The sequence below is a fragment of the Anas acuta genome, chromosome W (genome assembly GCF_963932015.1).
Source record: "Anas acuta chromosome W, bAnaAcu1.1, whole genome shotgun sequence".
Lineage (NCBI taxonomy): Eukaryota > Metazoa > Chordata > Aves > Anseriformes > Anatidae > Anas > Anas acuta.
In genome coordinates, this window is record NC_089016.1 from 17303358 (window position 1) to 17316902 (window position 13545).

Genomic DNA, 13545 nt, shown 5'->3' on the forward strand with positions numbered 1-13545 from the left:
AGTTAAACACCAAGACCTGATTAGAATTTTAAAAGGCATTCAGGAAAATGGAGAGAAGACTCTAATTACTGTCCATCATGATACAAAGGAAATAAGCAGAGTTTTGCAAAGAGTAAAACGAGACACAAGTCACAACTGGTGGGATACACTTTTTGGATGGTCGCCAACTGTAACTGGGATTTTGAACACATTGAGTCACCCAATTATTGTTTTATTGATATTAGTTGGTGTAAGTTTAATATTGTCTTTTGTATTACTTGTTTGGAATTGTAAATTGTTACAACGAATGTCCATGTTAACCTCCTTGACAAATGTGCATGGTCAGGTATTGAGGGGTACATATCATAAAGACTGGGAAGAAAATTTCTGTATTAAGTAAAAGAATTTACTAGATTTTCCAGAAAAGGGGGGAATGATATAGTATAAACTCACTTTAGGATAGAATAAAACTTGTGGTTAAAAGTTAGCAAGGACAAAGTAAACGACATCTTGTTATCTGTAGACCTTTTGTTATATTTAAGCATCTTGTTATTTGAAAACATCCCAGTATCTGTTAACCGTTAGTCAGGCTGAGACTTGAGATAACTTGAGTCAATTGTCTTGTCTTGAGACTTCCTGTTATCTGCCGACCCTCAGTTAAACTGAAAGCCAACTCAGCATTTTTACAGCTTGGAAAACAACTGATTAAGCAAAGGTGAAAAGTGCATTACGAGGAAGACCTACGGCCTTCCTCCCAAAGACCACTGCCCACATCCTGGAGACCCCGGCCCACAATTCTTGGAAGGCTTTGCGCAAGCGCAAGGACTGATAAGCTAATTAGCATACGAAGCGAGGGTAGGCAGGGTTAGGTAATGAATATGTATGGATGCTAATTGAATATTCATTGTTTCGCTGTATAAATATGAGATATTTTGTCACTTCGAACATGCACGATAGGCGGAAGGATCCCCCGTGCATCCAGCGCTGCAATAAAGAATATACCACTTAAGGAAATTTTGGCTTTGATCTTTAAATCACTGGGTATGCCCCATATGGGGAATTCTAGGTTGCCTCTAGGCAGCACTGTGCACACCTAACACTCAGAAAGGTTGAAACTATCACTCACTGCCTGGGTGAGTTTCACATAGGTATTGTGCACCCACTGTTCAGTTTCATTGACCAATGATAGAAATGTAACCTTCCAGATCACTTTCATGGGGTCTTGGGTGCCTTTTTCACTCTGTTGTGATGGATACAGGCATTCTGCTCCTTGATTCTGATCGCTGTGACCTGGAACAGTCCTTCCCACTGAGGTTCCAAGGTCTTCTCTGCAAGACACTTTACATACACATAATCTCCATGTTATCTATTGTGCACCGGTCCATCTAACCCTCTACCCGGAGTCCCACTCACATGCTTTCCAATTTCATTAAGCTGTTTACCTAAGACCACCATATAGGAGGTCATGATTTCATCCCCTACTTGCATGGATATTGCTCTTTGTATTCCATAGGGTCATCCATATAAGATTTCAAAGGAGCATAGCCCTTCCTTTGCCCTTGGTATATGCAAAAGAGCTAAAGGAAGAGACTGAAGCCAGACCAAACTTGCTTCCTCCCAATTTCACAATTTGCTGTTTGATTAAGTGGTTCATTTTTCTACTTGGCCACTCGACTGAGGGTGATATGTGGTATGAAGTTGCTAATCTATACCCAAATGGCAGCTAATTTGTTGTACCACTTTTGCCCCTGTCAGAGTTGCTGAAACTCCAAAATGAGGTAATATTTCTTGAATCTTAATTACTGCCCGAGCCTTGGCTGTTCTAGTCGGGAATGCTTCTGGCCATCCTGAAAAGGTGTCAGTTAATACTGATAAATACTGATACCCCCCTTTTCTTAGGAGTTCAAAAAAATAATTTGCCACTGTTTGGAGCTTGATTACTTTTATACCTGTCTAACAATGGTATACAAATTAGGCCCTATCCATTTTTTATTTAAAAACTCTTATACTACTTCAGCTCCCCAGCATGCTTTATTATGTTCTCCAATTACCATTCAATTAAATATGGTATCACAATTCTCAATCATTTATTTATGTTATAAATGTAGGTATTCTACTTCATTTTCTAAGGCTTTTGTTTATGTCTGGTTTTCTGTTCCTGGTACTAGTGCCAAAATTTGACTCTCAGATGCCCGTTCTGCCACTCCTTTGGCTCCTGCATCAGCCAATCTATTTCCCCTTCCAATATCAGTATCTTCTGCTTGATGTAAGCAAGTATACCGAAGTATCTCTTCTGCATGTTTAATTGAGAAAGATAAAAGTCCTCTCTCCTTCCAAATTGCCCCGTGTGCATGCAGCACACCAAAGGCATATTTCAAATCTGTCCAAATGTTTGCCAGCTCAAAAGCTCTTATCAAGGTGATGATTTCCACCTTTTGGGATGATGTTTGTTACCGCATATCCTGTGAGGCGAAATCCCTGGTGGACGAAGCTGCTGCCATCTATATACCAATCCTCCGCATCTTCTAGGGGTGTATCCTTTAAGTCTGGTCAGCTGGAGTATACCATGTCCATTGTCTTGATGCACTCATGAATGGGTGATATGGAAACTCTGTTACTAAGGAAAGAGGCTGGGATCAGAGTATTAGTGCCAAAAAAAATTAGTAAACTAATAGTCCATTATATACATTCCTTTTCTTCTTCAGTAGCTATCATCTGTGTGTTGCAACAATGTCCCCTTTTCCCGAAGGGGTCTTTCAAGCTTCAAGATCACAGTTCCCGAATATGGTGGGGCTATTCTTGAACCCCTGTGGTAACACTGTCCATGTAAGCTGAGTTTTCCGTCCTCAATTAGGATTTTCCCATTCAAAGGCAGAGAGTTTCTGGCTTTCGGTTGCCACAGGAAGACAGAAAAAGGCATCCTTTAAATCTAGTACCATGAACCAAACTTGACTGTTTTTCTCAGTTTGTAATTCCAATCATTTTTCCCAATTGAAATTTCAAGCATTGCAAAAAAAACGCGCCTTTTCCTGTTGGCCAGTTGTTCCTACTACATTTACCGACTAATTAACACAGAGAAAGAAGCTCCCATAACCAACAAAAAATTCAAGCCTTTCTCTTCCTTTCCTAGTTTTTTCTTCAACCAGTGGACCTGCTAGGGTAGATGCCCCAGGTCCCTGTCATTCCTGACTGTTGTAAGTTTATCCTGCAGCCTAAGACAATTTCTTTCTGATATCAGGGGCCAACTGCCCTAGAAAGAGGCTAGTCAATTGCCTCTATTTGTATTCTAAAGCCAGGTCCAAATTGGTTTTTTACTTGTTTTGTTTTGTTTTCCATTGTATTTCAAAGTTGGTCCAAAAATTCCATAGGGGTTTCTTTTGGACCTTGTTGGAACAGATTCTCAATTCCCAATTTAACCAGATTCTGGTATTTACTTTACCGTTCATTATTTCCAGGGTGATTAGGGTCTCAGTGGGGGGTCGGTCAGGGGAATGCAATCGTCGACAGTTCCTGAGCGGTCCTACTGGCAATCTGAGCTCACTCATAAACTCAGGTTGTTTTAAGAGTTAGCTGTTTCCATGACAACTCACTCAGACCTATCATGGTCCCTCTGCCCCAGAAGGCTAACACCCGTGAATTTAAAATCTCAGCCTCTGTTGGAGGCAGAACTACTAACATTCCTACATCCTGTTTCCCTGCTCATTCAACTTCAAACAGCTTTGTCAAATACTACATGCCACACCTTTAACATCTTCAACATCCCTTTTAACACCTCCTTTATCTCTCTCCAGCCTGTACTTTTCTAATGCCAACACCAAAGGCTCAGTCAGGGGCCAACTTAATTCCATGCCTTTTCCCTCCAAGATACTGATTTCTCTCCTCAAAAACATTGTTATAAATGAAGTCTCAGCTCAATCTGAATCTGTCAGCACTCTATCTCTACTTGCCCCTGTTAGAAATGGCTCAGTCTTCAAAATAGGATTAAATAAAAAAATAGGATTTATTAAAAGAATAGAGGTAAGCAAACAGCGCTGGGTGCACCGGGAGTCTCTGCTCCACCAGGACGCACCCCAGTTACATCAAGTAGCTGATTTTTATGCTCCTAGACTAATACATATTCATTACTACTTCTAAAAAAAAAAAAGGTTATTATAATTATCTTCCGGGGTCCAGTCCCTCCTACTGGAGCATGCGGATCAGTCTCCGGTGGTCCCGCTGGGGGTCTCTAGGGGTCTTTCATGCTGAAGGCTCATAGTCTTCCTCTCCAAGTTTTTTTCTTGTCCTTCCCCTTTGTACTCCTTGGCACCGTGTCAAGTTTATACAGCATCCTCTGCAGGTCTTGCCTCCTAGCCGTCCTTCAGCTTCTTTTTTTCTTCTTCTTAATCTCTTGGCCACCTGGCCATATATCAGAGGCCTGCATAGTATCCCATAACAGTCACTAGTTGTTATCAGTTGTTCTGAAACCCCCAGACATCAAAGACTTCATAAAAACACAAATAGCTTTCTTATTGACACTTCACCAGTAATTAAAACATTCTTCACCAGCCATTCACAGGGACAGTCACACCTATAGCAGTGTTAAATTAATCTCGAAGAAGACAAAAAAAAAGGCTGTAACTGTTAGAAATAGAAGTCCGGAATAACAAAGGCAAATAGGTTCATAAATTTGAGGAGTATTTTCTGAAGACTTGATAAATTGACTAGAATGAGGGGGAGACTGGGACACACTGCATCTGTGGTTCAAGAATTAAATTGCCAGTGCAGGGCCCAGAGGCAGACAGGATTCAAACAGAATTGTTCTTTATGGACACGAATTGTTAAAACATTCCTCACACCCCTAACTCCCTCTCTCATTTCCCCCTTTTCTAAAAGTTAGTAAATTCTTTTCTAAAAGGTTAGTGAGTTATTGTATTCTCCTAACTCCCTCTCTTGGTAACATATTAAACTCTATCCCTGGGAATCCAGAGAAAGCTCCAGACAGGACTCCCTGAATGGATGTAATTATGAACCAAGTGTCCGGGCATTTGGGCTACAGGAATACCTGGGAGAACAAAGAATGTAGTACCTGAAAGAAAATGATTTAAAGGAAAATGCTCCCAAGGTATGCCAAAAGCTATACCCACCAAAGGTGGAAGACAGAATGGGAATTGAAGGAATAATCAATAACTTTCTTAAATATGGACTATTAGTCGAATGTGAGTTAGAATATAATACTTCATATAGGCCCAGTTAGAAAGGCAGATGGAACCTATCATATAGTCCAGGACTTAAAGGCCATGAATAGGATCACAAAAGATGTATACCCTGTAGTAGCCAACCCCTATAACCTTTTGACAAAATTAGAAAACAGTCAAGTATGGTTCACAGTACTAGATTTAAAGGATGCCTTTTTCTGCCTGCCCGTGGCTACTGAAAGCCAGAAACTCTTTGCCTTTGAATGGGAAAATCCCAATACAGGAAGAAAAACTCGGCTTACTTGGGCTGTGTTACCACAGGGGTTCAAGAATAGCCCCACCATATTTGGGAACCAACTAGCCTATGATCTTGAAGCTTGGAAAATCTCTTCAGGAAAAGGGGACACTGCTGCAATATGTAGATGACCTGTTGATCGCTACTGAAGAAGAAAAGGAATGTGTATAATGGACTATTATTAGCTTACTAATTTTTTTCTGCACTAATACTCTGAACCCAGCCTCTTTCCTTAGTAACAGAGTTTCCAGATCACTCATTCATGATTGCATCAAGACTATGTGTTGAGGGATTTTTTGAAACAGCAAGGAGGCCATGACTTGCTGCAGCTGAGCAAACTAAGCTACCAGGACAACTATGAGAAGTTCCCATGAAAATGTTCCCACATCGCCCGATTGAGGAATTTAGACAAATATTGTTGCCAGCAGCTGGCTTCAAGGACGGGATCTACGTGACTGCTAATCACAAGGGGGTTGTTTTCTTGCAGGTGGGGTTGTTTTCTTGCAGTTGTTTGTCTGAGTGCTTTTGACCAATAATCTTGTGTGAGACACTATCCGCCCCTGTTAAGTTCACTATAAAAGTCAGGCTATTCGAGTAATAAAGGGAGAGCATGATCTGACCATACTAGTGTCTGTCGTGTTTTCGGCCGTTCTTCCTGCAACATATGGTGCCCAAACAGGCTGAGACCCGCAGATGCTGAGAGATGCTGAGAGATGCTGAGAGACCTGAGAGACACTGAGAGATGCTGACAGACCTGAGAGACACTGAGACACCTAAGAGACCTGAGAGACGCTGAGAGACTCCGAGCACAGACCCAAACAGAGAGATCGTGGTGAGACATGGAGATACAGAGATCGCGGTGAGACGCAGAGATATAGAGAGATCGCGGTGAGACGCGGAAAAGTGATGTATTGCGGTGAGACGCGGGACATCCGTAGTCGAGTTGCTACGGGAGATCGGAGGTGTCAGTGGAAACGGCAGATGACCGCCACCGTGTGGGGAGTTCTCAAATAGCAGAGGGGTGGAGATCACAACCCTGCATCTGACGTAACCATGGAGGAGGAAGCATCTATCCAGCTTCTCTCTAGTATTCTCTCTAAGACAGGTGTATCTTGCAATGTAAAAAAGATCAAATCCTTGGTGTACTGGGCTCAGAAGGAGGGTTTCTGAAGAGAATCCCTCTAATGTTTAGCCCAGATGAGTGGTGGCACGTAGCAGATCGCTTATGGGATAAAGCCATCTCAGATGGACAGCTAAATAAAGATGTAAGTGGGACGTGGCACACAGTGATTAATGTGCTGTGCAGTATGAAAACCAAACGGCAGCTGGCTATGGTGGCAGCGCAAGCTTTGTCAGTACCATCTGGAACTGACAGAACATCAAGTACAAAACCTGAGACCTCAGGAACGCGGCTGACACGATCTTTTTCATCGGCACCCACCCCGGTTCGGGGTATGACCTCTCCATTAAAGCAGTCAGCGGCAGAAATAACTAAGGGACTATCGGAGCAGAGTGTTGATGGAGAGTGGGGGCTGCCCTCCCCACCCCCCACACTGGAAAATCTTGATAAAGCTGTGCTGCAAGCATCTGTGCTGCTGCCAGGCAGCAATAAATCCACTCAGGATGCTTCGCGAATGAGAGGTGCAGCAGCAGCTTGTGAAAATCGACCTTCACTGGAGGAGTTGTTCCAAGAATAGGAAGGGTAATAAAGAGAGAGTATGATCTGACCATACTAGTGTCTGTCATGTTTTCGGCCGTTCTTCCTGCAACAACCATGGACATAGTATACTCCAGCTGACCAGACTTAAAGGAAACACCCCTAGAAGATGCGGAGGATTGGTATATAGATGGCAGCAGCTTCGTCCACCAGGGAATTCGCCTCACAGGATATGCGGTAACAAATATCAGCCCAAAAGCCTGAAATCATCGCCTTGATAAGAGCTCTTGAGCTGGCAAAAAGGAAAAGAATTAACATTTAGACAGACTTGAAATATGCCTTTGGTGTGGTGCATGTACATGGGGCAATTTGGAAGGAGAGAGGACTCTTACCATCCTCAATTAAACATGCAGAAGAGATACTGAAGTTACTCCAAGCGGTATACCTGCCTATTAAAATTGCCATTATGCACTGTAAAGGACATCAAACAGGATACTGATATTGGAAGAGAAAATAGATTGGCTGATGCAGGAGCCAAAGGGGTGGCAGAATGGGCATTGGAGAGTCAAATTTTGGCACTAGTACTAGGAACAGAAAACCAGGCATTAAAAGAAGCCTTACAAAATGAAGTAGAATATTCTAAGATCAATAAGCAATTAATTGAAGATGTAAATGGAAAATGTTACTTAAAGTTTTAGCAAAAATAAATGATGGGAGAATCATGGTACCATATTATATTAGATGACAATTGGAGAACATAATAAAACATGCTGGGGAGGTAAAATATGATATCAGTTTTTAAGTAGGAAATGGATAGGACCTAATTTGTACACCATTATCAGACAGGTATTTGAACAATGTGTCATATGTCTTAAAAATAACCCACAGACAGGAATCAAACCCTAAATGTGAACAGTAGAGAAGGGAAATGTTCCTGGGAAACAGTGGCAAATTGATTTTTTTCAAACTCCCAAGAAAAGGGAGGTTTAGATGCCTATTGGTAATAACAGACACCTTTTCCAGATGGCCAGAAGCATTCCCGTTTAGAACTAACAAAGGCAGAGAAGTGTCCAAAGTATTGTTGAATGAAATTATACCGAGATTTGGTGTACCCTCAGTAATGTCATCTGAAGGGAGTTATAAATGAAGATACAACTCAATCTGAATTTAGTAATATTTATAAAAGGCAAGTAAACAGCGCTGGGTGTGCGGGGAGTCTACACTCTACCAACACGCATGCACAACCGTCGAATTTTCTAAATATATATAGAACATCACTTTTACATATTCATAAGAAACCAGAGTATGCCTATACAGATGTACAATCAGAAAAAGTATCAACTGAAACATAAACATGGCAAAGTTTTCTGAATTCTAGCAAGTGTTTAACAAACAATCCTTTAAGACTATTACTATTAATGTCCGTGACTGAGGGAGCATAGTTGGAGTTGATAATCCTGGTTGAAGTGCTCCCATATCTTCCATGGCTTCATTAATTTTTCTCAGATCATACAACAGTCTCCATTTTCCATTCCTTTTCTTGATTACAAACACCAGAGAATTCCGGGGCTAGTCGTGGGAACAATATGTCGCGCTTTAAGTTGTTAAGCAACTCTGTCTTCAGACCTTATGTATCCTATTCTTCCCGGATCAAAGAAAAACATGTCCATCTCCTTTTCAAGGCCAATAGGGCCTGGGTCAAAAGGCACATCCAGGTCACCATGGAGCGGAACAGCAAAGGCCTGCGATGGCAGTAGCGGTGCGAGGGGTGATGGTGTAGCAGAAGGATAGGTAGACGAGTCCACAGCTCCCTCACTGTCTGGCAAACCACACCCTTCTGATTGTGGTCACACATGGCTCTTTAAGGCCTCAGAGACTGCTTGCCAGGTGCCGAGCAATCCCACTTGTGGGAATAGAAATGTTGTTTTTGCAGAGTTACATTGTTTAGAAAGAAGGAATGTGGTACTGAAATATGCCTACAGTGATATGAAAGCTTAAGCAGGTGACCTTGTAAAATGCAGACAACCAGACTCCTTAGGACAATTAGGTGAAAATCACGGTGTTAAGTCAAGTCAGATAAGTGAAGAAACATTACCACTTCAAACAGTAAAAATGGCAAATGGAAATTGAAATTTAACAGGCCGACAACTGAAGGCCATGCATTGTTTGTGAAGCATCAGATAGATTGTGAACCTGGATTACCCCACTAAGTGGGGAAACAGGGGAGGGTCCTGTCCTCAAAAAGTATATAAACTGTGTTTTGAAACTAGTAGATGCACTCTGTCCTGCTTGTGGAGAGCCTGCCATTGCAATCGCGAATAAATTACTACTTCACTGAGATCCTCGCCTGAGCCTAAGTTATTGGCTACAGAGTGTTTCTCACAATTTGGGGGCTCGTCCGGGATCCAGTCACCTACTGAGGAGCTCCACCGCCGCAGCAGCAGGTTGATTTCAGCATTCCTGTGCATTGACGGTGGCGGTTCTGCGGAAAACTGACAGAGGGCCCGAGACTGGTTAAAGAGGCAGGATCCGTGAAGTAGTGGGGAAAGGAAGAAGGTAGGCACTCCGGGTTTTAAGAATCGATCCGGTAACTCTGTGCACAGACAGTAAGAAATATTAAGTATTGCCTTGGGGGTCATGTGAAGAGTCTCGGGAAATTTGGTGTATGGTAAGCCCTCGCACAGGGAAGTGCTGGCACTACACCAGGGAAATTTGGTGTATGGTAACCCTTGCACGGGAAAGTGCTGGGTAGTACACCAGGGAAATTTGGTGTACGGTAATCCTTGCATGGGGAAGTGCTTGGAAGTACACCAGGGAATCTGGTAAACTTATTGGCTTAAAGTTATTGGCTACGGAGTGTTTCTCACACACTGCCACCTTGTCGTTTTTAGTTGCAGAGTCCCACACCTTGACCTCAGTTTGGGCCCATGTTTCAGGATCATAAACTGTCTGATTGTTAATAAGGAGAATAAGCTGTAAGGTTACCAGGACAGTCTGTGTTTCTAAGGACATACGACTCCCCATAATGCGCAACTTCGGCCAGCGAGGGGTAATTGTGCGTGTAGGTCAGCTTCTCTCAGCTCGAGCTTCTTTCCAGCTCTAGTGCACCTATTTCCAGAGACTTTCTTCTTTGAGCGGTTTGCTGAGCTTGGCCGAACCTATCTTCATGAGGCGATCAATGTCCCTGTTCCTGTCCTGGTCCCTGTTCTGCTAGCCTGTCCCTATTCATTTCTTTTTTTTTTCTACTTCTTTATTGATGACGTAACTTCATTATATCGAGTTGCCTTTTTTTTTTTTTAACTTGAGGACAGGTTCCCCTCTTATACCCTTCTCCCCACAGCAGTTCTTTTCAAAAACAACTTTTCATTGGTCAAACAACTTTGCCTGGCAACCAGCAAACACCCAGCAACTTCCATGCCTTAAGGGCTGTAGAACAAGCAACCCAAGACTGCATGGAGTCTCCTGAATCACCCTTCTCTGTTCCCTCTAAACTCTTTTACATTCCTGATGGCCTCATCGTTAAGAGTCTGATGTTATCACCAACCATGGGGCTTGTCGACCCCCATGGCCCCACTCCCACATCTCCCCCTTCTTTATTAATATCAACCATCTTCTTGACACAAATTATTACTCCATATGTTACCTATTAATGTAAAAGTTTATGCATCGCATCCTAAAATCTAGGGTCCATGAATAAAGGCTAATTGTATTTTCTAAGTCAAACAAGCTATAGAGAAGTGGGAACAGCGTGTGGATGGTGTTCAAGTGTTACTGTTTAATATATCACTCTAGGCAAATAACGCAAAAAAGTCTATATACTCAGGACTGTTTACATATTAATAAATAGGGAAAATTAGCAAATACAGTATTTAAAATTATTTACAAATATGTGTTTTACCAGGTATTCACTGTTTGTATCAAGTTTTAATGCAGAAAGTTGAGGACGATACCAAAGCGTATGAAAGAAAAACTATTTAAATAAAGATGTTTTAAAATTCTCCTTAGAAAACAAACAACTGAACTGAAACAAAGCCTAAAGCCAATAGGTGGCCTTACCAGCAAACATCTTCAATCAAAAGGCCATAACAGCTATGTTTTAACCATTACTTGATTTATTTTACACCATGAGGTAAAAGCAACACATTTCCTTTTAGTAAAGTATACACAAATAGCCTCACTCAGAATACACTTTAAATGCACATAAAAAAAAAAAAGTATTCATCTTACAAATTGTTTTACAAACCAAATATACAATAGCTTTGAAAACACTATTTTAGAAAACAAAATCCAATGTAAAAAGACTGCTTAAAACAACTGAAATGATAAAGATTTCTGTATGGCTATCTTTAAAGTTTTCTTACTGCATCGTCAATATCAGAAATCTGTTCCTTCAGCTGGTTCCACTGTTCTGGATTTAAAGAAATACCTGAAATGTATTAGAAACAAACACTTAGTACAAAAAGAAAATTGTAATTCAGGATCTTGCATATTTACAACCAAGACTGATTTCATACACAAAGACTGTCACAACTATTAATGTTTGAGCTACATCAAGTGTAATAAGTCTCAGCTGCAGAGTTAAACTACTCAGAACACTTCAGTTTAGACCTTTAGCCCATCTCTGGACAGGTTTACCTTACAAAGAAAATAGGTACAATACAACATCCATTCACAAGTGTTTTGCTAAACGCAGGAAGAGAAAGAGCTCTTGCCCTGATAGGGGGCAGCACAAAATGAGGTGAGATGTAGGAAACCAATTCTATTTCAGTTGGCTGCTAAAAGCCAAATACCTCTGTGGACTGAACTAAGTATTTTTGATATACTATAATTCTGTCTCGTTTTCTTTTCTTGTGAAAACCTGTGGAATTCTTTCTTAAAGCACTGTGAATAACGTATGCTATAAGTAATATTTTAGAGAAGCTTTATTCTATTCCCTAGCACTCAAACCAACATGGAATATCACTACAGATTCTTGTGACATTCAATCAACCACTCAGTACCCCACAACTCATCTCCTCAGTTCTGAATTTTTACTTCCTCAAGCTCCAGTCCAGGCACACATTTCCATTGTGTATTAGCCTCCTCCTTCTTCCCCTACTAATCTCTATGCCAACTCTATGTAAGTAGAGGCTCATAGGCCTACCTCTCACCCTCTCCAGCCAGGCTCTTCTACTATTTACCCCCTTTCTCCCCCCCTCAGTGATCAGGCTTCTTTCATTGCTTTCTCCCTGTAGGTGGAGCAGGACCTGAAAACAGGTAAAACTATGAATTCCACTTTTGGGGCTCATCACCCCCCCCCCCCCCTACTACTAGTGCTTTATCAGAGTACTGTTATTTTGAGCAGCAAGAAGTCTGCACTGTTACTTTTTCTAACTAGTTCTCCCACTAGTCTTTAGGTGGAAGATGTGTTTTGAAAACAGTTTGGTCAGGCATGCTAACCATTATTGGGGGACCAAATGTCATCAAGTTGCCCCTGAACAACATACAATATGAACTGTATGCAGGCATGAAGTTTAGAACTGCTATATGAAATAAAGGTATATTGTCATACATAAAGGTATATTGTCATGGTATATGACAAAGCAGTTCCTAACTGTTGTTTTTTTTTTCCCTTGTTTATTATAAAATTTCAACTGTTTATACTGTTTGTAGGATAGCTACGTAAGCAGCTTGTAAGCGCATCACTGGAACATTAAACACTCATGCTATCAGATTATTAACTTTATCCTAATAAAATCCAGTCCTGTTTCCCACAATGATAAACATTTCTATCTACATCATGTAGATCATCACTTTACCTGCCCATCAAGTTTTGTTGTTGCTTCCCACTCAAGCTTTTGATTGATGTGATACACTAGTCTTTAAACACCGGAGTCATGATTTTTGTTAGACAGCAGCAACACATCCAAGAAAGAATTTTTCCTGTAAGGTACCCATAATACCCTGCTCATGCAAACCTATTATCAGTTGTTATCTATGAGATGTTGAAAATTCTGAAGCTTTCCAAACATCTATTCACTGCGCTGCTCCCAGATACATCACAAAAATATAAATGCCTTTAATCTTCAGAACAGAATGTTTCACACTTACCTCTTTCCTTTACATAATATGAAAAATGAGTGAAGTAAGCTTTTCTAAAGAAGCAACATGACATTAAGGAAAGCACTACTGCAACTATCAACTCATCCTCATCTTGCAGGTGGCCAAAGTTCCACAAACAGTTCAGTGAAAGGATGACATAAAATTAAGCATGGGAGTAGAAATTAAAGGTGTAAAGGCTTATGCTGTGTTCCAGATTAGACAGACACAAAGTACCAAAGCTCAAGCACTTCAAGTGTTTTCACGTCAGCTAAAATCTTGATCCCCCCACCCAAAAAATTAGTCATATGGAACGTTTCTATTATTTTAATCTGAAATTTGATAAAAATGAAGAACACAAT

At 41.1% G+C, this 13545-nt stretch overlaps 2 protein-coding genes across 5 annotated transcripts in view; one reads left to right on the plus strand and one right to left on the minus strand.

Moving 5' to 3' along the window:
- Positions 1-13545, plus strand: part of LOC137847008 (zinc finger RNA-binding protein-like) — a 207528-nt gene that overhangs the window by 21089 nt on the left and 172894 nt on the right. The gene's annotated exons all lie outside the window — the stretch shown is intronic.
- Positions 8266-13545, minus strand: part of LOC137846796 (activated RNA polymerase II transcriptional coactivator p15-like) — a 31624-nt gene continuing 26344 nt past the window's right edge. The window contains exon 5 of the mRNA XM_068664908.1: positions 8266-11531. Coding sequence (XP_068521009.1) covers positions 11452-11531 — 80 coding nt within the window. The 3' untranslated portion in view covers positions 8266-11451. The remainder of the gene's footprint in view (positions 11532-13545) is intronic.